The sequence below is a fragment of the Asterias rubens genome, chromosome 1, assembly GCF_902459465.1.
Source record: "Asterias rubens chromosome 1, eAstRub1.3, whole genome shotgun sequence".
Classification (NCBI taxonomy): Eukaryota; Metazoa; Echinodermata; class Asteroidea; order Forcipulatida; family Asteriidae; genus Asterias; species Asterias rubens.
In genome coordinates this window covers 18,758,060-18,783,689 of record NC_047062.1, presented here as the reverse complement: position 1 = coordinate 18,783,689, position 25,630 = coordinate 18,758,060, and the positions used below count along the sequence as shown (strand labels likewise).

The 25,630-nt window shown below is 37.8% G+C and overlaps 2 protein-coding genes across 5 annotated transcripts; one reads left to right on the top strand and one right to left on the bottom strand.

Annotated features, from left to right (window-relative positions):
• Window positions 1–137: 137 nt before the first annotated feature.
• Window positions 138–12,400, bottom strand: LOC117287763 (transcriptional adapter 2-beta-like). Its single transcript, XM_033768274.1, has 16 exons — window positions 12,143–12,400; window positions 11,947–12,044; window positions 10,644–10,703; window positions 10,188–10,282; window positions 9,328–9,419; window positions 8,804–8,860; window positions 8,074–8,177; window positions 7,603–7,675; window positions 7,128–7,280; window positions 6,027–6,143; window positions 5,385–5,456; window positions 4,112–4,214; window positions 3,418–3,449; window positions 2,541–2,614; window positions 1,745–1,807; window positions 138–886 (listed from the first exon to the last, which is right to left on the bottom strand). The coding sequence occupies exons 1-16, from the start codon at window positions 12,177–12,179 to the stop codon at window positions 764–766; spliced, it is 1,353 nt and encodes a 450-aa protein (XP_033624165.1). The 5' UTR covers window positions 12,180–12,400; the 3' UTR covers window positions 138–763.
• LOC117287734 (mediator of RNA polymerase II transcription subunit 17-like) lies at window positions 12,398–25,582 on the top strand. Of its 4 annotated transcripts, none has more exons than XM_033768247.1 (14): window positions 12,398–12,597; window positions 13,525–13,722; window positions 14,416–14,560; window positions 14,893–15,085; window positions 15,917–16,072; window positions 16,427–16,554; window positions 17,040–17,171; window positions 17,926–17,955; window positions 21,606–21,796; window positions 22,218–22,274; window positions 22,983–23,120; window positions 23,640–23,754; window positions 24,457–24,605; window positions 25,106–25,582. In XM_033768247.1, exons 1-14 carry the CDS (start codon window positions 12,512–12,514, stop codon window positions 25,317–25,319), a joined length of 1,932 nt encoding a protein of 643 aa, XP_033624138.1. In that variant the 5' UTR covers window positions 12,398–12,511; the 3' UTR covers window positions 25,320–25,582. The 4 variants fall into 4 exon arrangements, with proteins under 4 accessions (XP_033624138.1, XP_033624132.1, XP_033624151.1 ...); XM_033768241.1 differs by having other exon boundaries at window positions 21,603–21,796; XM_033768260.1 differs by lacking the exon at window positions 17,926–17,955.
• The last annotated feature ends 48 nt before the right edge of the window (window positions 25,583–25,630 follow it).

The window sequence follows — 25,630 nt, the reverse complement described above, 5'->3', positions numbered from 1 at the left end:
TGAATGGATGTGTATGACACAATGGTACCAGGGTTTGCTCATCCTGGAGGTTGCTATACAAAAGCTTGACCCGAACCATTTGACATAGCAACTGTCTCTATAGTCTGAGGAATTAAAATGTAAGCGGTACGTTGTGACTAAGCAAGTCATTGTACCAGACCTTATTTATATCTAACCCGCAAATGGCTTATTCACAGAAACTAAACCAAGGATAAAAGGAAAGGTGATTTGACACCTTTTTGAATGATGAGTGTGATAACAGTTCACACTTTGTGCTGCCACCAATATCTTCATGAAGCAAAAACCAAGTCTGCACATAGAAACCTTGCAACAGAAGACGCAGCGTAAAAATGGTGTATTGCTGTTTATGGCTGTTTTTAAAATCATGGCTTGGGCTTTGTAAGGAAAGACCACGCTTTCATAAAGAAGACTGGTCATGACAATTACCAAAGGTGTCCAGTGCTTTGACGGAGCCCATAACCACAAAGTGTCTTGAAAATTACGTCATCCATTTTTGAGTTGATACGTTAAACATTGCTCTCTCAATCTTACAAATTGAACGTTTTCTTTTTTAAATATGTACAAGACAGGGTCTAATAAATAAAACTTTTTCTTATGTTTTTTACAAAATGGCCTTAAACCAGGATTTCTTTTAAACAAAGTTAGACCTGTCCAAAATGTCAGGGATTCAACAGCCTTGAAATACAGATACTCTATAACCATAAAACAATTAAATACAAAAAAGGTAAAAAAAGGGCCTCTCTCAGCTAACCTTGATCCATCCGCTCTTGGTAAGATAGTTGGTGATTCTTTTACGATGGGACTTGTCGAGGTTGCTTGGGTAGCGGGTCTTACACGGAAGACCTTGGCGCCTCATGAGGTGGTCCTGAAACAGAGAGAGATCGTGAGAGAACGTCGATTCACTTTCAAGAGTATTCACAGACTTATTACAAACTAGAGATATCATGGGTGGAAACTTCTTTAAATGCTTTATATGATTAGAAGGGGTAGCTGTCAGCTATGAGCAGGACAACTTCGTGATCTCCTTCTTATCAACCCAACTCCACGCCGTGCACAACGCAAAATCCACGGCATGTAAGCTCGCTCAAACCTCAGTAATCTACGTAGTCTAACCATAATCTCAAAAAGAAACCTCTTTTGAAGTAGAATACTGGGAACACCAAACAGCAAATGTGATTTAAATCAATGTCACAATATTCAACTTTATAAAAAGGGCTCCGTTTTTAGTTGTAAGTGTTATTTATTGAAAATACAGCCAATTATGGTCCATCGGTACGAGTCTTCTCATGGCTTTACTGCGTAGCTGTGTCTTTCTATACCCACTATAGGTCACGTGATCACATGTAAACATTGGTAGGGCAATCGGTCCATTGGTTTTGCTAAAACAAAATAACAATCTTCCATAAAACCTGTATGATGGCCACTACAGCTATGGAAAATGATTCGGCGCTCATCTGTATGATCGAATTGCATGCATCTGTATATACTTTTTGCAACTAAGCAGCAGTGATGGGGATTCAAGTCACACTGGAATCACAAAACCTTAGGACATAGAACTTGAAAAGCTCCAATAAAACAAACAAATTGTTATTATTTATTTTTTTTTGATATAAAAAACTGATAATATTACTGACAATGAATGCTTGTTTTAATTTTACTGTGATATTATAGGCAAATGGAATAAAGAATACAAATCTCTTGGCCCTGACTATCTTCAACTCACCCTGATTATGACTGTTTTGAGAGTAATATATCGAGCTGGTTTCATTTTCATGGAGTTGCAAAGCTGTAAATGATAAAGCACATAGAATTCAACAATCAGTCTTGTATATTTCTTGTTATTTTGTTCTGGCTGATAAAATACTGTTAAGTCATTCATATTATTCAAAACCAATGTTAGCTGAAATAAGGCTGGAAGGAAACATAGGCTGGCCCCCTTTAGGTGTAGTAAGAATCTGTTTTCTGGCAAACATGCAAAAATGGCGGTAGACTAAGTTTTTAATGCATTCCTACAAGAAACCACTAGCGAATATGACCTATAAGAAAAAGACTAGCAGCCAAAATGGCCTACAAATAGAGACCGCTAGCCAAGATGGCCTTCAAGTAGTAGTCCACCAGCTAACATGGCTTCTTAAATTTACACACGTTCTTGGTTGTCAAAGTGCTAAACAAAAACAGGCCTGGAATTAAGCAGAGCCTACAACTTCTGTTTACCCATGTATTGGCCTTGGTGCCCCTTCAAAAGTTTCCCATAGACTTGTCAATGGAAGTGCCCTTTGCAAAATGAAAATGGCCTTGCCCTCTCAAATAAGAAACTCCAGGCCTGTATTAAAGGCCTGACGTTTGAACACTAGCAGAGTGTTTCTAAAGACTCTGCTAGGGTTGAAGCGTCAGGCCATTGTTTTGCATTTGTACCTTTAATAGGTCCTTTTGGTTGGTTAGCAGTTTGCAACTGCTCATTCTATTGTATCAACAATAATAAAAACACAATCAAGGCAATGTAAAAATCTCTCACTTACCCTTTTCTCTCTGTCTGACAGAAAGTTAAAACCAGGAGATGATTTTATTGCTTGAAATTCATCCTCAACTATTTCTGTAATAATGAAAACAAAATTCACAAACGACTTCAATCAGCAATCTAATTCATTGCATTTGACACAGCTATTCAAACAAAACTCTGGATCGTGGGGGTAAACACTGGCAAACTATGTTGTGTTCATAGAGTTATATATAAGAACTAGAGGGCGCACTGGCCTATATAAACGACCCGGCATGCCCGCAGGCGGCCATTTTCTAAATTGACAAAACAGGCATCGCACAGCGTGTGTTTGTGCGGCCATTTTGTAAGTTGACAAAACAGCATCGCGTAGCGTTCAATAAACACAAACTCCAACGTGTGTTTCATATTCAACGCGCGCACGGAATGGCGCGCGCGTGTCTCCTTGCGGTCCCATCGCGTTTGTGAAAGAAGCATCACCAGTGCGCCCTCTAGTTCTTATATATAACTCTATGGTGGTGTTAGAATCTTTGCATGGTGTGAACAATAAGAAGTAACTGTAAACTGATTAGATAGTAAACTTTCGTGTACAACCATGTTTTAAATATCTTTGTGGGTGTATTTGCTCTGAAAAGAGCCGGTGTTGTCTCATCTTTGTGAACAGTATTATTATTATTTACTTGACCAAACAAACAAACGCAATAACAAGGAGCAAAAACAAGAGTATACTCTGTTTCTCCTGAAGTAGAGAATAATTTTCGCAACGTCTTTTCAGAGCCAACACTCCCACAAATGAGATTTCATACATGGTTGTACACGCAGTTGTACTTTTTTTTCATTTAAAGTTACTTCTTGGCAAACTGCATTGAGAACTCTAAAATTTAAAACACTCCGCTTACCTCGATCATCTTTCTTAGGTTCCTCCTTGGGTCTGGAAATAAATGTGTAAAAAAGAAAGGGTTTCTTTTCCAGTGAAATAATTAGGTGTTAATAAGGTTTTTTTTAAGGTGGTTAATACTATTAACATTGTTCTCATTATTAAGATATATTCCAAGATCTCAACTAACATGTAACAATTTAATAGAGATATTTATTATTGTTCCGTTACTAATGATGTAGTAACAGAAAGGCAAGAACTATTGGAATCAGATGATAAGAAAAAAAAAAACTCTAAAATTGTCAGATTTAACCAAAGTGAACAAAACCACTGTGACTCGAAAGCCATGAATTAATCCAATCTTAAAAAGAGAAAAGAATCCTAATCAAATAAATACAAAAACCCACAATATCATGAATACATATAACAGAGTGCATAATGCAGGGGCCTCTATGCCAAGCGGATTCTCAATGTGTTTCTGTGCAGTGCGCATTTCAGACGACACACGGACAAGCAATTTGACTTCCAAAAAGGCAGACCATGGGCAGACAGTAGTCCTTGAGTGAGGTCAGTACAAAAAGTCAATACCTTTTATGCTGCTTTGCCTCCAAAAAGTTGTGCGGAGAAATATTTTATGTAGAGTTGTCATTCCAATAGGCACTTATGATTGACCAAAAAGGGAAAACAATCTTCAAGACTCGTTCATTCCTACTTACTCAGTCTTCTTGGAAGACACAACTCCACTTTTTCTCACAATTTTCTTCTTTCCTTCCTTCCGTCTGTCTCGTTTACCCTTGGCTTCTTCATATTCTGTGACTTCTTCAATAAGCGGGACAGGAATATAATACACACAAGGTTAATAACTACGTTTTAAACCAGTTCAGCATTCCAGTGCAAGTCTTTGCTGGCAAGATGCTGCATTGGTCTAATGAACAAATTTTCACTTTTCATATTTATGGGTTTTTGCTGGAAAGTATGCAGGGCAACAGAAAGAAAAAACACTAGACAAAACCAAAGAGGGGGAGGCTAGTTTTCCTGATCAGATTTCAACAAAATTACCGGGAGGAAAAAATTCACACTTATGACAAAAATAAAAAACAAAATATTTAAAGACAAAAAGTCAAATTAGTTTGAGTGATTTTGTTCAATTTGCCCTTTAAGGACAATAAACCTCGTCAAATCAAATCCTGAAAATCACTGGGTAACATAGACGATTGATACCTATGATCAATATAGATAAAGCAACTGTGGGATTGCTCATAATAATTCCAAGGTAACAATTTGGGGATTATCAAATATAGACCTATAAATGCAAGGGTGGACTTCACAAAACTTAAAGGCAGTGGATACTATTGGTAATTACTCAAAATAATTATTAGCATAAAACCTTTCTTGTTGACAAGTAATGGGGAGAGGTTGATGGTATAAAACATTGTGAGAAACAGCTCCCTCTGAAGTGCCATAGTTTTAGAGAAAGACGTAATTTTCTACGAATTTGATTTCGAGACCTCAAGTTTAGAACTTGAGGTCTCAAAATCAACCATCTAAACGCACACAACTTCGTGTGACAAGGGTGTTTTCTTCTTTCATTATTATCTCGCAACTTTGATGACCGATTGAGCTCAAATTTTCACAGGTTTTTATTTTATGCATATGTTGAGATACACCAACTGTGAAGGCTAGTCTTTGACAATTACCAATAGTGTCCACTGCCTTGAAGACTAGCCTTATCTCGAGTTAGATTACTCATCCAAACTTAGAACTAGCCTCATTTGTTATAACTCCTAGGACCATCTTTGTGAAATTGACCCTAGGGTTATAATCTCAATGATTTGTAGAGTAACACATATGACCGTTCCTTGGTAACACTCTGATATTTCTGTACTCACTTTCCGGACTTCTAAGGAATATCCCATAAATTAATTTCAAATAGAAATACTCCACAGTGTTCATCATTACTGTGCTCATTGCTACTTGCTTTATACACACCTTCTATTTTCGTTATTCCATTTCTTCTGTACTTGATGAGTTCTTTTATTCTTGCTCTGATGTCTTTTTCCTCTGAAAAAAGTACAATAATGGAATGGAACATTATTGATTGCTAAGAATTTTAATTTCTTCAGAAACAACAATATACAAATAATATTCATATTTATATGAAAATATATAAGCAAATCCAAGAATAATTTTGTGAGTTTGGAATGAGGAATATTCCATTTAATGAGAAGCCAGACCATCTTTTAATGAATACATTATTCTCTTTGCAATAAGAACTGTGTTATTTTGCGTGCATTACACAATACACTGGAACTGCAACTCTATGTCCAATTCAAAGAATGAAGCAATAAAATGATTAGGTGTCTTGCTTAAGGACACAAGTGTCACGACCAGGGCCCACTTTCATCCATATTGGCAGCACCACAATTTGCTAAGTAAGCACAGAATAGTATTGTAATTGCTTAGCAGAAACAGGTTACCAGCCAAAATTACATTAAGTTTGCATTGTTGTGGCTGGTGCCCCACTCAATTTCTGCTAAGCCAAGTAATTTTCTGCTCAACAGCTTTATGAAATTGGGTAAACAATCCTATAATGTGAGAGATAGGCCTATATTTCTAATTTTCAGTACTTACTCTGGAGGTTCTCGAAAAACTCGTCCTGTTCTTTGCCCGATTGGAACTGAGCCAGAACTTTCATCTTCTCTCTCAACTCCGTCTCTTCTTTGCTTGGTTTCCTTTTCTGGGGTTGCACTGCACAAGAAAGCAAATAAGATGACTACAAATTAAAAATTACACAAGTTTTCAACAACAAATTGTGTTTTTGAATTTAAGAAAAGAAGTTTGGATCCCTGAAAGTATAGTTGCGTCTTCTCTTGATTAAATATGCCCAAAAATAAATAGTTCAAATTAATCTATATGTTCAACATTCGATGCAAGTATTTTTCCTCTGGAGTTTAAGGAGTAATAAGGACCCTTCTCTACTCACCACACTCTCCTCAAACCAACCTTCATCAATTTTGTTTTTATCAAACTAACATAATGCACAACACATCGTAATGTTAACATCTCTAAGGCAGGGTTTAAGGTAGATTTTGCAGTGGGAAATAATGTATCAAAATTTGCAGTAACTTCAAAGACATTGGGCCTCAAAATTGTACATTATAAATACTTTTAAAGTGATGCAAATGAATGAACAAGTAGGGCTTTCAAATTCCAGACGACAGTGGCTGTAAACAAGACGCTCGCTCCATCCATGACAATCAGGCTCTTTCACATTGCTCATTTATGAAAGTCAAGTCAAACATTTATTTTAAACAATAATTCCATTGTCGAAAATTGAATCTATTCAAGTCATTTCTCAATTCTCAAGTCACTTTTGTGCAAGTCAAGACAAGTCTCAATTCATTTTCCTTCAAGTCAATTCAAGTCACAAGTCAATGAAATCAGCAACTTGAGTCTGACTCGCATTAACAACACAAGGCATGATATTTGGTCCTTCAAAAGTATGAACATAATTTTTTAATACAATGACTGATCTTCTTGTTCGAATGGTGTATGGTTTCACATACTTTACAGGATATTTAATCAAAACTATTTTGCTTTTTCCCCAAGGGCAAAACAAAAATCGGATATCAGACTAAAGTAGAAAGAATATCATGCCAACACTCCTGGATTCCAGCCCCAGGGGCCAGTCAAAATAAGGCATCCATAAGACACCATGGTTAGAGAATTCACCTTGTGTTCCTTTTTGGTCCTTCTGTTCTTTAGCTTTATTAGCTGTCGATGTCAAAGCTGCTGTGATGAGACCGAACTCTCTTGAGATCTTCTTCCTCCTCTCTCGTTCCTTGAGTCGTCTCGTATAAATATCTACATGAATGAGTTTTATAGCTGAAAGAGAAATGAATACATCCTCTGTTATCATCTTATGTCACGGCTGGGATGAATCACTGGCAAATATTTGGTTAGGTTTTGATTGATCAGGATGAGCAAAATGGATGCAGGGAACGATTTCAGCCAGCAACTTGCATAGCAAGACATTCAACACATAACATGTTAAATCACTGGAAATTAAAGAATAGGGGTTATGGTACTCTTCCGAAACCCAATGATGTATCATCCCTTTGGTTAAGGTTTAAGTGATTAAAATGAAAGAACGCCCCCTACAAAAAAAGAAGTGCCCCTTGAGGAAACAGCTTTATGTTTGACTCACCAATGTCTAAGTCATCGTCTTCATTTGTTATGGCTAAATTACTAACTAGTGTCTCCGCTTCGTTGTCATATTCCTGAAAAAAACACAAGGACAAGAAAATGTCTGTTCAATTCAAATCAAAACTTCCTTTCTCTGATTGGATAATTATTTGGTTCAAATATTTGTGTTTTGTGGAGTGTTGTGGCTAAGCGGTGTAGTTCACCGGACTTAAGTTCTGCTGTGTTTGGCACCATGTCCGCACTATATTTGTTTTGATGAACAAAGTAAGTCACAACTAGTGGCTCGCCGATCACAAGAATTGGTGTAAAGAATGAAACTATAATATGTCAGTTTCTGAAATTTTCTGAGAATCTTAACAGCAATAAAAGTATCAAGAATTCGTATGTAAACAAATTTACAAAAATGTAAGATTTTTAAAAAAGCTGATGAAATAGTCCTTTTAAGCAGCTGTTTGCCTTACTCGGTACTCACCCTTTCAAAGTCATCTCGTAGTGGCATATATCCTAATTCTTGTTGGTCAATTAATGTCAATTCTACAGGTGTGAACTTTGCTACGAGGGTTGGAGATAATGGACCTAGGAAAATAGATAAGAAGAGACTCTGAAAAGCCTGCATTAACCACACACAGTGTTCTCTACCAACAGTGGTCTGCTGACTAAACACCAGCCGTCGATTTAACAAAACTCTTCCTAACTTAAGACTAATCTTAGGACTTAGGACGAGTCCCAACCCTGCACTGTAGCATGCAGACCTTACAAATTAATCCTTAGTTAGGACGAGTTACTCGTCCAAACTCAAGATAAGACAAGTACTAACTCTTTGTGAAATTGACAGCTGGTAAAATACTAGAGGACCAGTGAGACACATAAATGACAAACGATTTCCCCAAAAGTATAGCACTGAGTTCCTGGTAGAAAGACACAAGCCTCCCACACACTTCTGTGGAGCCAGTTAAAGTTGAATTTCCTAAATTGAGTAAACAATAAGTATGTAACAAATAGTCAAAACTTTTGAACTCAGTTTTCACAATACAGTGATTGCTTAGGAGCTTCTGTCAGACAAATCATTAGTTGTTTCTGCCTGGCATTGAATGATACCGTTGGGTAAACTTCTCAAATTCAGAAACGGATGAAATTATCCTTGACCCGAGTCTTTAGCTCATAAAATTGTATAATTTAGTAACAATGGGTAGAAATCTCACCATCTTCAGGCCCTGTGTGGTCATGCACCCTAAATGTAGGTTTCTCTGGAACAGCGGCTGGAATACAAAACACATACAAACATTGACAATTCATTACATCCTCAGATTAATTGTTGATTTAAGATGATCAATTAACTTCCGCCCCTTAACCCTCCTACTGTCTTTCCAAATAATACATCTAGGACTATAAGATCGCTAGTGCAGTTTGTCTTGATTTCATAAAATGGGTTTTGTATAATTCTGGTAAAGGGAGCTCATTGATTGAGAGTTGTCTTCAAAAAGAAACATTCAGTTTCTAAGAAAAACATTTACTTGTAGATTTTTGGAAAAAAAATCAAACTTATACACATCTGTCACTTTTTGAACCTTTTTGATTATTATGGTTATGAAATTGCAATTAACAACCTTTAGCACTGAGCTGACACACTGTGGTTTTCAATTTTTCAAGCCTGCAACCTGATATCATGTTCAGAAACATTTCTATTTTGATAAATTACTTTGAGAGTATTTGTGGACCATCCTACCTTTGCCGAGATTCCCACATATATAATTGCTGTCATAGTGTTCTCTTGCTTCTGTAGGGGACTTAGAACCTATGTGACTTGCAACATCCGCCCTGGGTAAAAAAAAACATACAAACGACACAATTAAAAACACTGCCGTGAGAAACGTAGACCAGGCAGCCCTAGGACAACATGGACAAACGTAATGCAGAGAAGGACCTATAGGCACTGGGTTTACTATGTAGGAGGCAGAAGTGGCCGGTCAAGATTGGTTTATTTGGAATGTTCTCATCCAATGACTGGAAGTTTTCTACACATAGGTTTGTTGTATTGTAAGGCATGGTGTGTTTATTAAAACAAAAGGATGGTAACACAACAATGTACATTTACTTTCCTGTTAAGTCTTCGACAACACTGAGTGCGACACATTTAAAGGCAGTGGACACTATTGGTTATTACTCAAAATAATTATTAGCATAAAACCTTACTTGGTAATGAGTAATGGGGAGAGAATGATAGTATAAAAAATTATGAGAAACGGCTCCGTCTGAAGTAATGTAGTTTTCGAGAAAGAAGTAATTTTCTACAAATTTGATTTCAAGACCTCAGATTTAGAATTTGAGGTCTCGAAATCAAGCATCTGAAAGCACACAACTTCCTTTGACAAGGGTGTTTTTTCTTTCATTATTGTCTCGCAACTTCAACAACCAATTGAGCTGAAGTTTTCACAGGTTTGTTATTTTATGCATATGTTGAGACACACCAACTGTGAAGGCTAGTCTTTGACAATTACCAATAGTGTCCACTGCCTTTAAGTGAATATTACATATATAAAGTAGAATATATGAAAACAATGTTTGTCTTTCAATTGTATTACTTACCAGTTTCCAAAGCCAAACGTTTCTATTGCATCTAATAATAAGTACTCTTCGCTCATACTCCATTCTTTGTCACCACAGGCTAATAGTGCGTTGTCCTTTAATACAAAAACAAAAATATTTAAATTTTAAAATCTTCAAGTGTAAAGGCCGAGTCACACTCCAGCGAAAACGATAACGACGCAAAGAGAACGCATTATATTGGTTGAATTGCTCCAAGCAGAATACGCCCCAGCTCATTCAACCAATCGATGCCGTGCATTTTTTAACCTAGATCGTTTTTGTTCTCGTTATCGAGGCCTATGTGAGACAGGGCATTAAAAAGTAAATAAATTCAATCAAATACCTCTCTTTTCCATTTTTTTTTTTTTGGGGGGGGGGGACATCTCCTTAACCAAAGTCTTAATTTTATATCCCCCTTTGGAGTACTTTGAATGAAGAATGCTGTGCCATACTTACAATAATTTGGTAATCATGGTCTCGTTTGTGAGAGCCAAGTTCCGCTCCAGCAGAAAAACACTGCAAAATAATCATAAACAAATGGGATTAGTACATACAATGTAAATATGTGCGCATAAGTAACCATAACATATTATTAAAAACATTTATGTCTATCCCTAATTTACATTTATTTACCCTACACTTTACCCTCGGCAAAACAACTAAAGCCAATGAAAGGTGCATTCCACAAAATATAACTACGTACATACATAATGGTTTTAAGAAAAAAAGAAGCTCTGCACAAATTTACAAAATTGTATAAATATCAAGCCAGTCAGTGACAAGGAGAAACAGATGACCAGCACCCACAGTTAAAAACACCCGGTGACCAGTCAATTATTATACTCTCTCTGAGTGGCTAGTTTGGTGTTGAAAAGCAAACTGATCAAAATACTAATAGTATTACAGGAACATCAAAGAAGCAATTAAATTACAACCTTTTATCAACACCCTCAAGACTCAAGTACTGTTTTAAAGACTCTGCTGGACACTATTGGTAATTGTCAAAGACCAGTCTTCTCACTTTGAGTATCTCAACATGTGCATAAAATAACAAACCTGTGAAAATTTGAGCTCAATTGGTCGTCAAAGTTATGAGATAATAATGAAAGAAAAAACACCCTTGTCACACGAAGTTGTGTGCTTTCAGATGCTTGATTTCGAAATCTCAAAATCTAATCTGATGTTTAATGGATTATATATATAATAATAAAGGCTTATTATTAAAGGGAATAAAGCACTTGTTTGGGAACTTTGGTGTTGTTGTTGATGTGCAGAATATTGAGAAACAAAACTAAAACTGGCTTTGTTGATGCATTCCTCCATGGTTGATGGTAATAAAGGCTACCATCATCATTCAACAGCAGAATCTATATATTTGTATTTAGGTAAACATAATGTTTATCTTTAAAATTCAATATCAGCTGTAGGCCTATTTATTTATAGTTACAACTGTGTAGTCAATTGAACAACACAACACAAACACAACATGGTTTGCAATGCATCCCATCACAAAATTGCATTCAGATTGTACATTTAAACATGCACAATGCACACACACAATTAAAATAGTACCAGTGTCTGCCTTATTATTTGCTTACATTGCCAGCACATGCATTATCACTGTGTGAGCAGTGAACAACATGCCGGCAGGAAACGCCTGAGTGCTCCCAATGTACACATCACACACACTGCATGTACACGGATGTACACACCACCACAGAACACACGGGTACATTCAATGCACTACCCTTCCCATTACCTGTAAACAAAGGTCGAAGTCCGTACACTCACAACAGCGCACGCTGAACGACTTTAACTCGTCCTGGCAATAGTTGCAGTAGTACCGTGTGGGAGTTTCTAAAACGAAAAAGAACGCAGGGGGAAAATAATGAGATAAGGACCTGCAGTTTTTTGGGAAAACCCTGGGAATGTTTAAGAAAGAGGAGGCAACTTACCGGCCATCTTCGCCTTCCTCACTCGGAATCGCCCCATGACCGCTGTTCGGATGACGTCAAATGACCTTGGCCCAGGACCATTACTCTAACCACAGCCGGTACTGTCGATTACCAGCGTATTCAATCATTCGTTTGCGCACAAAACACCGTGACACCAATGCCCTTGTACCTGTAATCCTTCTATTAATAAAGATACAACACTTTGAAGCAAATACCAGACTATTTACGGAAATTATAATCGGATACCAGTGACATTAGCAGTCGATGAAAACTAAAAAGGGAATTCCTCCTTCTTCAGTGCACAAATCTATTTCTAGATTTAGAAACATCTATTTTGAGAGTGTTGTCTCGATTCAATGAGTAGCCAACATGGATTCTGTCACGGTTTCTATAGAGTCTTTGCAAGAATTTCAAGTGCAAGAGGTGTCGTTAGATGGACAAGAAACCTATACTAAGTATGTTTTATTATTATAAATTTACTCGATGAAATGATAATAATTAATAATATAACTTTTTAGTTTTGAATAGAGAACAGTTGAATTGAAGTGTGAAGAATGTGATGTGTGTTGCAAACTCGAAACTTCAAAACAATTTAAACCAAATAAATGGACCTGTTGGTTTATTTGGCTTTGCGGTCATTTATACTAGTTTAGTAAAATATTAAATGGCTTTATACTCGACCCTGAAAGAGTTTTGACCTTTTGTTTTTCTAGACTTTTGAGAAAGACTATAATTTAGTTGATACTTTATCATGTTGACATGGTTGACTTTAATCACCATACAAACATGCACACTATCAATCATCAACTAGATAGATGCTATTCACTGTGTGGTTTGCAAGGTCACATTGTAACAGTAATATTAACATCATTGTGCCTTGTGTAGACTACAGTCAGTAGCAGAGCATAGCGAATGGGCAGAGGGTGTTTTTGTCATGATTGGGCCCCCGATTGGTTGATGTTTTGCTTTGTCTCAATTTGGTTTTAACAAAATTAGTAAAATTTAAATTCTCCAGAGAGAGGGTAATTACTGATTTCCTCTTAAATATTTTCAAGAATTGGAAGCTAATTTCCCAGTAGTTTATACAATAATTGTAAGTAAGAGTTTTTGACCCTTGCCAGAGCGACTTATTGTAACTTTATTCACAGCCCAAAGGTGGTTATCTTTTTTATTCTTGCAAATACTGAGAAAAACATAACAAATCCCTGACAAACCATTGATTTGATATATTATTGTCCTTACTAAAACCTGCCCACTTTTATTTTGTAGATATTTCACAGACACAGACTGATTTTGTATTGAAATCTAGAAAATGGGAACACATTTTCTCAGAAAGAAACAGTGATATATTTCCCTATGTATTACTTTCATTGTTTGTCTAGGCCCCTTTCTATGTCAGAAAGCCTTGCCAAGCTAGCACACCGTATCGACTTCACAAAGTCCGAGGGAGAAGACAACAATGAAGCTGTGACTCCAGAAGGAGAGAAGGAGAGCAAGAAGACTGACACCTCTAAGGATGAGGCAGCAGCAGCAGTCACAGCAGTGCAGTGGCCGTGGGAATCAGTGCATAGTAAACTTAGGTTTGTCCCATAGACTCTGCTATGGATGCGCCATGTTCAACCTGTCCCATGCCTTGTTGTGGGCGTTGTTTGTTTTGATTATAGTTACTTGATAATCGCACTTGGCGCACATTGTGAGAAGCACAGAGGAAGTTAAAAAAACATCACAGCAAAAAGCATTACAGCACATACTCCAAGAACTATGGAAGTTTGTTCTGCTATTGTCTCCAGCAGAACGAACCTTACACTTATTGGAGTACACGGCACACGTCATATGGCTCAAATTGGTGCATTTTCAACAGGGTGCACTTTACTGTGAAAGGGTTAAGTGTTATTTGTTTTGGGCTCATTTTCCATTTTTGTTGGGTGTCAGGTTCTAATTGCGTGGTCGCCCTTTTAATTCTATACAGGCCTTCAAGTTTGGAGGGGGGGGGCAAATTTAAATTGGAATAAAACTTGTTTGTATTTAAATAATGTGTTTTACTCATCTACCAATGTGTTTTAAAGCACTGTATACTCTGTAAATAATCGACAGGCTTGTTACTCTGGTGGGATTTGCACCTACAACCTTTGCCAATGAATCTAGAGTAAATGTCTAACCTTTAGACCACCAAGCTAGCCTAATGGGTAAAATCATATAATATTCTTCATCTGCGATGCAATTTTATCAAGACCGTTTTATATAAGTTGGGTTTTTTCTTCTGATTCCTCCAGGTGTGCCCTTACTGAAATCAGTGTCTTGTCAGATATCTTACACATCTGTCGATGGGCAAGAGATCCTCGCTACATGGTTCTGGACCCCGTGTCTCAAGAACAAACTCAATCCAAGCAATTAGTCCAGCTGCTGGACAAGAAAAAGGTACAGATTCAAACAATTGTCTGATTGTCTAAAGACAATCAGACAGTTCCAGTTTTGATGCGTTTTCATTGAGTGAAAGGACATTATGTTTGAACATTGAGAGAAACAGCATACAAAATGAAATTTAAAGTAATAAACCACAAACCAATTCACTAGAATGAGATTTAAACCTGCGACTTCTAAATTAACTCTTCCAACTGAGCTATCTAGCCCAAATGTTGGTAGTATTCCTATTTTGTCAATATTGTTGTTAAGATGTGCCGTTCAGAAGCCATTTTATTCAACAGGCTTGGTAATCATTTTAACTTTTCTGTGTTTCTGATGCAATGAAGAGTTTGAGTGGTGCAGCCAGTATTCTTCAGAATGGAGCGACGCGTATGATGCGACAACCACAAACCACCACCAGCAGCCCACAGAAGACTCAACATCATAATGACTTCCATGCCGATCAACTTAGATTGAGACAACACTGGCGGCTTAAGAAGGTTGGCAAGAATATACTTGGTGACCTCAGCTTCAGAACAGGTAAGACAGTTGGAGGCTTAAAACACCCACTGGACTGCTGGTCCGATTTGGTGACCCATATTGTAGTCTTTCACAATATTGTGTCCTGGTACCTGTCCTAACACAAGGGTCAGAACAGGTAAGACAGTAGGAGGCTTTAAACACCCACTGGACTGCTGGTCCAATTTGGTGACCCATATTGTAGTCTTTCTCAATAATGTCTTCTGGTACCTGTCCTAACACAAGGGTCAGAACAGGTAAGACAGTAGGAGGCTTTAAACACCCACTGGACTGCTGGTCCAATTTGGTGACCCATACTGTAGTCTTTCACAATAATGTCTTCTGGTACCTGTCCTAACACAAGGGACCTACTGCTGAAATTCCCATCCAAAGGGTAAAGCGATTATGTTCAGATGTATTGCTCAAGACCAACAGGATAGGCTGGATTTGAACTCAAAACAAGCATTGACAATCCAAAGTTTTGAAGCTTACTGATAATCCATGAACTGTATGTTTATGGCGTGTCATGGTTAAGTGGTCTTAATCACCAGACTTTGTGCTGGTGGCAGAGTTTTAAGAATGTTGGTTCAAATTCTGCCCCTGGCCCATCCATGGCACTTGTGTCTATGAGCTAGATTGCTTCTTATAATCCAGGTCTTTAATTGGGTACCTAAACGCCATTTTAGGAGTCAGATTCCCTGTGTTTTACTGTGCAAAGTTAGCTTACATACATGCAGTTAGACCTGCACCATATCTTTACATAAAATGTTACCCCTATTTCATGGGCAGACAATTTCCAAGTTTAACATCAGTGCAATGAATCAACAGCACCATAATTTTGTTTGGTTTCAGCTGGCTCCCGATTCTGGCACAGTGGGGCCTTTGAAGTGACGAAGACGACCGATATTGACGTTGATTCTACTGACAAGAGTCTTTCAACTCCGCTCAGAGTAACCATCCCATCGGATATTGAGGGAACTAGTTACATACAAGTCATTATAAAAGAAGGTCAGTGAGATCACCGAGGTCAAAGAGCAGTGGTTTAGATTTCCATCCAGTGGTTGCCAATAGAATTGTTCATCACTCGAGCGTGTGACTTGTTTTCAGGATTTGCTCGTATTTCAGGATGCTTTCCACATGGTTCTCTTTTTGTCTAAAAAACTTTCTTGAAAGATGTGAACTTACCATCAAGGTATGAAAGACAGCCCCGGTGTATTATAGTCACTGTATTTTCTACAATCTTGTGGATAAAAATTTCAGCATAGTGCATCTATAATTCATGTTTGAATAGTCAGCCAGTAGGAGGGTGATCTTGTCGGCATAGATAAAAGTCTTACTTTGTTTCTTTTGATTAATTGTTAGGAGAAGCAGATATTGCGACATCTTTTCTAAGCCAAGCCAGTAGGAGTAGGGTATCAACTAACGCCCATTGGCAGGAGAGACTTGAAGTGGCTCAGACTGTTCTCTTCTGCAAGGAAATCTTTGCTCAGGTATTTACTCAGGCTTTAGAAGACAGTACAATACAATAAACAGAAGACTGAGGAAAAAAAACAATCTGACCAAGAATTACAGAAAAAGAGGAAAACATACAAAAACAAACGAGAGCATAGGGAATAGGGATAGTCAACAAGCATTAAAAACAACATCTTGATAATCAGAGTTCAGCCTAAGTTGTGTGAGCAAGAATTTTAAAAAATACATGTAGTGTTATCCAAATGTGCTCCAAGTTGAAAAATAGGATGTCAATGCTCTCACATAAGAATATTTTACATTTTAAGTACATTTTTTTCTTCTTCAGATATTAAAATAAAAAATCATGCCTTGGGCTAAATTGCATTTCTTAAATCAATCAGTGATAACAAGTATGTGCAAATTTTACATACAAATCTTCTAAGATGCAATAAATTGAATTAGTTTTGATGAAATTGTTTTGGACCCCAAAAATAGACTTTGACTGATTCTTCTTTTCTTGCAGATTGCCAGAGAAGCTGTACAGTTGAAATCACCGGTACCCCATATCGTAGTTGGTAATCAGATCTTTTGTAATCTGTTCCCTGGTGTTCAGCTCTGCCTTGCACTGTGCCACAACACAAGCGTGGATTACCAGGTAATACAAACAGCACTTCACTACAAGAAAAACAAACTAATAAATACAATAGTCAATAATGCCATATTTTAGTTGGTCTACAATTTACACATGGGGCCAGTGTAACTGACGCAGACAGCGACTGTGATCAGTATTCTTAATGTATCATAACAATTAAAATTTATGAAGCGCTATTTCATCAAGATCAAAGCGCACTTAAAAGCAACTAAACTTGGAAAAAGATGAGTCTTTAGAACTTTACGAAATGAAGATAGCGTAACAGATTCGCTAATGGCAGTCGGAAGATAGGCCCAGCTACACTGAAGGCTTTTTGCCCTAGAACTTTGTTTGCACGGGAACAATCAAGCGAGTGAAGTGTGGACCGAAGAAATCGTGGAGAAGTGTAATGTAACAGTAAATTGAAAACAAATCAAGGAGTAGTTTTGTGCAAGCATTTAAAAGCAAGAAGAGCAATCTTGATTCATTATACAATCGGTAGCCAAAGTGATTGGGTAATATGAACATTCTTGTGGGTTTGTTGAATGAGTCATTATTCTGGTGTTTTTCTCCCATTCAAAAGAAGGCTTAGTATGGGCTGTAATAATTATTCTGAGTTCTTTCCGAGTAGTATACAAGACTCAGAAAACACTGAGTATATGGTGCTTATTATACATTTGTGTAATTGTAAAAACTCCAAATAGTAAACTTGTCATTACAAGTGTGAGTGAGTGGCAACTTTTCAACTTGGTAAATATCTTGTCTGATTTTATTCCAGTCTGCAAGCAATATTGAGTATCGCCCAGTGGTGAGTGGTGATATTTAATCAACTCAATCACTCATTCTCAACTTTTTTTTCATGATCAGCTTTGTGAAACCAAAATGTAATCAATATTCCTCTTCAATCTGAGCGAACTTTTTAAAATATGAGAAACTATACAGAACAAACTGTTTTTGTTTTGTTTATTAATGTCTTTTCTTCTTTTCTATTTGAGATGAAACCTTAATAATTTTGTATTACCGGTATCAAATAATAAACCACAAGGGAAAGAATCCGGAGATTGTTGGTTCAAATCCCGCTCTAGTAAATTTTTCTTTGTGCAACCCCAAAAATCTAAATTTTATAAGAATAGAAGTACAAAGTCAGCATAGCCACTGCAAGGCATCAGAGTGATAACAAACACTTTTTCCAACCAACTAGATCCAAGCGGATATCACACAAAGTGACATAAAACAATCCTAGGTGGAGGGTAGCAAAATATGGTGATTGTAATTCTTCATTAATCGTTGGCATAGTTGGTTAGCAACCAGAACAATCACTTCCTAAGTTGTAGTCTTTGGTCACCAGGGTCAAGACTGATCCAGAGTTGTTTTGTGTTTTTTTCCTTTTTCATGGGGAGGAGTAACACTGCATAACAAAAATAATAATAATAAAAAGGTATTTATATAGCGTCTTATGCTAGGCGTCAAACCGCTAAACACAGAAAAGAATATACTGAGGTAAAAAAGCAACACCTAAGACAAAAATCCAATTATAAAACCACTTAGAAAAATAAATTATTATTACAACAAAAACTTGCCATCTTGACGAAACTTGGTTATTTTTTATGTCTTTTAAAATTTGTTCTGAATTTTATATTACAGTCGTTAGACAGTATTAATTACCTGCCTTTGGTGAGTTTGCACTCCCATCTTAACACTATCAACTCAAAACGAGCACGTTCATTTCACCTTTGACCCATGACCTTTCAAGACATGATTTGCTGTGTAACACATAAAACATTCACACATCTTTGATAAGATGGAATAAATAGTGCCACATTCATAACAACATTTTGCTTAAATACCATCTTTTACAATTGAGGAGGGGGATGGTTCTTAAGTTTGAGTCTGTTTTAAGGTCATCTGTTAGGATGCAGGTGTTGTGATTCATGTGTTTAATAACTGCTAAAAGTAACCTAAAAGTTTTAACTGTTTTTTGGTTGGTTATTTTGGACTGAGAGCGTGGAAAACCCATTGTAATTCCAACTATGGACTGTTCGTTGAAATACAAGTTCTAATATTGGGTAATAAAAAAGCCCAGCCGTCGATTTCTCAAAACTCTTCCTAACTTATGACTTAGGACAAGTTCCAACCCTGCACTGTAGCATGCAGACCTTAAGATTAAACTTAGAGTTACTCGTCCTAACTCTTTGTGAAATCGACGGCAGGGCCCAATTTCATAGAGAAAAGGAGCCAAGCACAGCAAAGTTATGCTTATCAGAAATAAAGGTTACCATTTATTACCAGCCAAAATACTTTTCAACATTTACCATATCTTGCTCATTTTTGCTAAGCAGGAAATTGTTTCGCAACATTTTCTGCTTAAGAGCAGATCTATGAAATTGGGTCCAGGTTATGGGCCTGTTTCATTGGTTCATACAGATGGCAATGAGTCCCTAGCTAGGCAGAGTAAACAACAACAATGCTGTAATGATATATATATTTGGTTTGCGGTAACTCCATGTGTGTATCTACTTGCCAGGTAGAGTTTGTTCTTAGAGAACTGTCTTTCTTTTTTCTACTACTGTGGAGTAGATGTTCAGGGGTTCGGGAGACTTCTCAGTTCTGAAAAGAAATGTGGTAATGCCTTTGCAGGATGCATACAACCAGCATGATGTCATCTAAAACAATAAATTACTCATCCATTCTGAGCCGCCAGCTTGTTCATGCTTCATGCAAAGACAAAGCCGAATGTTTGGTCACTTTGAAGTTCACTTGACCCATATAGTTCGACAAACAGTTGCACGAATGTCCTTTTTGAAGTCAGGATTAAATTCATAATCTGTTAAGCACAGGCCTGTGGTGTATGCTTCAGTTTTTAAAGATCAAGAGCACCAAGGCATTTTTCTTTATGGTAAAGGGCACCTTGTATGAGAAAATTTTAAATTTGTTGAAGCATTTCAAGGGCACCAAGTCAATGACCAGTGCGCATCGCCTTTGTTGCTTCCGTGAGGTATCGGGCCTGGAAGTATGTCACAACCTCAATTATAACAGAGAAATGCAAATTCCTATACTGCCCCTTGTAACCGTGTCATTCTTCGGTGTCAAATGGTGGCAAGCAATGGTGGCCAGCTCCTTGTTCTCCGTTTTAATTCTAGGGAAAAAAACCTGCAGTTGCTGCATATGATCATTTACAACTCAATCTTCATTTTGAGAAAATAAATAAAGTCATCGAGGTCTTACTCTTCATGCATTTCACTTTAAATTGTTTGGGGTTATGTTGGTGAGGGAGGGCTATGCTGGTGGAGTAACGATTGAAACCGTTCACCAAATTCACATGCAACTAGTGTCTGCCATGCACGCCATTTTGGGAGTCAAATTACACGTATTATGGTTGCCATATAAATCCCGCATGGCGTTAAAGGCAGTGGACACTATTGGTTATTACTCAAAATAATTATTAGCATAAAACCTCACTTGGTAACGAGTAATGGGGAGAGGTTGATAGTATAAAACATTGTGAGAAACGGCTCTCTCTGAAACATTGTAGTTTTCGAGAAAGAAGTAATTTTCCACGAATTTGATTTCGAGACGTCAGATTTAGAATTTGAGGTCTCGAAATCAAGCATCTGAAAGCACACAACTTCGTGTGACAAGGGTGTTTTTTCTTTCATTATTATCTCGCAACTTCGACGACAGATTGAGCTCAAACTTTCACAGGTTTGTTATTTTATGCATATGTGGAGATACACTAAGTGAGAAGACTAATCTTTGACAATTACCATTAGTGTTCACTGTCTTTAAGTGCACTCTGAACTGTATAAAATACTCCATGGAAGGAACACAAAGGGAAATTGATTCCCAAAATGGCCCAACAGCGGGCCTGGAATTTCATCTTGCAGAGGGCAATGCCATTTTCATTTTGTAAAGGGCACTTCCATTGTAAAATGTTGTCTATGGTAAAGTTTTGGAGGGAAGCCAAGGCCAAGACCAGGGCCCAATTTCATAGCGCTGCTAAGCACAAAAATTTGCATAGCATGAAATTTCTTCATTGATAAAAATAGGATTACAAACCAAATTTCTATTTGTTGCATATTGCTTGTTACTGGTAGTCAGCTGCTGTTTTCTTATCCTGAAAATGAAGTGGTAATTTGGTTGGTAATCCTGTTTTAATCAAGGAAGAAATTTCATGCTAAGCAAATTTTTGTGCTAAGCAGCTCTATGAAATTTGGCCTGGGCGGCAACAGAGACCATGGCCTCTGTGTAATTCCAGGTTTCCAACCAAGATTATTGTGATGTTAGGGAGTTGTACAACTACAAAGAAATGTACAATGTATTTGCATACTGGTGAAGGAATAACAGCTAAGGCAAAACTCAATATTGCACTAATCCAAGGTCTGAGAATAAATAAAAAGTCCCCACACGAAAACGTACAGATGTTGATAATTAACTGTCATTTTTATTTGCACCCAGCAGATTGAACCAGTGAAGAAATCCAACCATGCCCTTGAGCACTCTCTTCATCAACTTCTGAGAGAATTACACAGAAGCAACATGAATGGGTCCACACCTCGGCCAATTACAGCCTCCCATACTATGAGCAAGAAGCGAAGACTCGCAGGACCACACGCTCTTAGCAGGAAAGAACTGACCGACATGCAGCAAGGGTAACTAAAGCCCTTTTCACACTACACTGTACTCTATTCGCACAGGGAACCCCAGGGAATAACACTTGGATCGCTTTTACCCTGTTCTACCCCGGAAAATGAGCATACCCAGGGGGGATATTCATCTTTACTAGGGGTAAAACCCAGAGGTATTCTTGAAATATACAGCTGGGACCTTGATAGTATAAACTATTTTGAGAAAGGATTCTCTTCGAAGTAATATGGTTTGGTTACTTTTCACCCCAAAACATTTTAATCTGAGAAATGACTCAAGCAAAATAATCAATTATTCAATACCCCTGCGCAAGAAAAACACCATTTTGGGCTCACACAAATTTCCACAATCATAAATATGTTTGTGGGTGATGTTACTCATCAAATAGAAAATGTAAAATTTAATTGTTCTTGCCTTTGACATCAGGGAGTGTCTACTCGAGAAAATCATGAAGCAAGCCAAGCATATTGTACTGAGGAAGATGTGAGTCATAAATGGTTTCAATTTCGTCTTCTTGTTTGAGCAAAACATAAATGGGTATTTATTACCTATGTCTGTCTGTCTGTCTGTCTGTCTGTCTGTCTGTCTCTCTCTCTCTCTGTCTGTCTTAATGATCTTCCCATCAAGGGAACTCGGCAGACTCCCACAAGGGGATATAATCACCAAACTGACTAACAGCTAACCTGTCGCAAACAAACAATGGTTCGTGAATTGCACAAATCAAAGAAATTGTGATACAGCAACTAGACAACAATACTTATTCTAGTCATTGTGAAATCGGCAATTAAATTGGTAGGATTCGAACCCACAACCTTGTGATTGCAAGTCATGTAGTCTATCTAACCACTGGCTACAAAACAGAGTGACCCTTATTGGATTGTGAAGGATGAAGCTACAACATGTAGGGTGCTTTTTGGCAGCGTACTACATCCACCCATATGTGATCAGCACGAACAAAGATCATTAGTTATTTTTCCAAAGGGAGGAAAGTTGGGGTGCCTTGAGAAAAAACACTTGTGGCATAGGAAAGAAAGAACCATAGCACAACTGTACTCACATATGGCCCTAGCTGGGAGTCGAACCAGGGCCACAGTGGTGAGAGGCAAGTAGTTTATGCACCAGCAACCCAAATGATGGGCCCCGTGAAGTTCTAATCTAAAATTTTCCCTTTTTTGGGGGTTAACGATTCAGGGTGGCAGATGTGATCGACCAGATGTCACGTGAATTACAGGATCCAGTTATTCTGGTCCACTGGAGTGCTCACACTCAACCGCTCCTATCCACAGCTAAAATTCACATCTCTACAAGTGGCTATGAACAAATGGCAGTGTGAGTATTCAAGTTTAACCGATGTGTGCTCAGAAATGATGCACTCATTAACTTCAATTTTATACAATAAACAAGGAATTTTGTTCGCACTCCTCGAAGAAAAGGTTAAAGAGTGCGGGGGCCAGCGATTGCATTCGCTCTCCATAAGATCAGTACAAAAAGAGTTGGGAATCTTGCAGTTTCTTTATTCTAATTTGAATTGCAACTTTACTCAATATCTGTTCTTGATCTTCACCCAGGGGTATAAATGGGTACCTACGAGGGTAGAGGTTGATAATGTGTATGACAAAGCCACTAGCGCCATTTAACAATTCAGGGCTGTATATTCCCCAGGGAGCTGAGAAAGATTAATTGGCCGAATACCATTGAGGCGTTATTGTGAAATGCTCTATATAAGAACTAGTTATTATTATTATTACATCATCTGGTATTTAAAACTTCATGTCAATACATGTATTCGACACACAACAAGAATGTAGCCTTGGACTTAATCCAAAACTGAATGCTCTTCTGCTACAGGAGTTTACTGCAACTAACTGTGGAAGTTGCCACTGTGCGTGTGGTTTGCAAAGATGGTCGGGTGGTTCAAATCGACCATGAAGAGCAGGAACTAAAAGATCTACTTCGTTGTCAGGTAACTATTATTGTCGGTTATGTAAGACTACTCCATTGATCATGTGCCCTTACCCTATTGTACACTGGGTATGAAATTTTGTAGTCAGTGGGTCTTCTAGATTGATACTGGTCAATTGTGTCCCAGTGATTACCAAATCCAGGCCTGATACTTTACGAAAGACAATGAAGGCGATTGCCTCCATGCCCCTGGTCACTACCTTGGTGCCCTTGAAATGCCCAAGTAGAAGTTTATAATTTCCTCATAGGGTGCCCTTTACCAAGGAGAAAATACCTTGGTGTCCTTGCCCGTTCAAAAACGAAGCATGCAGGCCTGCTTGAAACCTGTACTTTGTCCTTGACAAACATTCAATCAGTCAATCCAGTGTTGTAGTCGAGACCACCAAGACTTAGAACGGGGACCTAAATGTTCGAGACTGAGACTAGTTGGGAGGATGGAGGGTTTAGTTGCTGCTGTGTGTCTATTTAGTAACGCTTGTTATTTGTATTGTTGTCTTTGTACATACTGCATCATGGGAACCATTGCAGACCAGTGGTCACCACTGAATGGGAAAGTTAAATATAAAAATAAGTATACACGTATGGACAAATTACAGAGATTGTGTGACAAGTATTATTGAGACTGAGAAATGAACTGTTGATTTTCACATTGGTTGTTGTATTCAAATTCATTTGCTGAAATGATGACGTTATTTTTGCACAGATATCCCAACACCAGACGAGTTGTGTAGTGTCTCTCTCCAAAGCCATGAATATGCAAATCCTTCATTATAACCACCATGTTGGTGTTGGGCCAGCCTCCAAGGTTGGCAATGCATCGTCCGTACTGGTTTCAACACATCACGGAAAGAGGTTAGTAATGCAAGTTATAGTTGGTTTAAGTTAAAGGCTGTTGGAGGGAAATTGTGAGTGTCAGTGGTCTACATTTCTCGTAGATCTACACTTCTTGTAGACCTGGAATACATGGGGATTAGATCAAGGATAGAAAGCTTTACCTGCTTAAGTGTCTTAACCTGTCCATTTGTGGCAATGTAGATCAGCACTGTCTACTCACTGCACTCCCGAGGAAAAAAAAAACACATGCATACTTACTACTAGGGTGTGATTCGAACCCACACCCCCTGCATTTGAGAGCAGATAATCTGAACCACTAGACCACTAAGGGTGCACAGTGACTTGGGTTCGAATCCCACCTCAGTATTTTGCCTGAGAACTTTCTCACAGAACTCAGCAACAGTGCTGGGGAGTGCTTATGAAACATCAGTCAAACCAAATTACTTGTCTTTATCCCCGATGCAAATTCTTACATCTATTGAATTCTTAAATTGTTGATATAATTGTTTAATCTTTAGGACACTAGCTATCAGAAGTGACCCATTGGGTGGAATAAAGGTCCTTGTCAAGGGATGCAAGAACCCACACTCTGCAGAGCAGAAGAGCAATGTAGTAACGGATCCCAAATGGGACAGTATTATGACAGACTTCAGGGAAGTGGACCTCGCTAGAATACCGGGCAAAAACTTTGTCAACAAGATGGAAATGCTGATGGCAGTCCTAGCATCATAGGAAACTGAATACACGAACATTGTTTTCTTCCAGCGGCATACAGACCACCAATAATATTTCACAGTCAGTATTTCGAGACTCAAGTTGGCAAATGAAGTATCAACCAAACAAGCCATGGGGCTTTTCAAGACTACATTTTAGTTTTAACTAAAATGTTTAAAAACACCAACAGCTCTTTGCTTGCTGACTGAAAAGCCATTTCATTTTTTTAGCACTGAAAAATTTGCTAAAATACTGTACATTTGGTTATTTTACTATGCTAAGGTATGTAGCCTGCTTTCTTTGTTAATTTTTGTTTTAATCTAGAACTA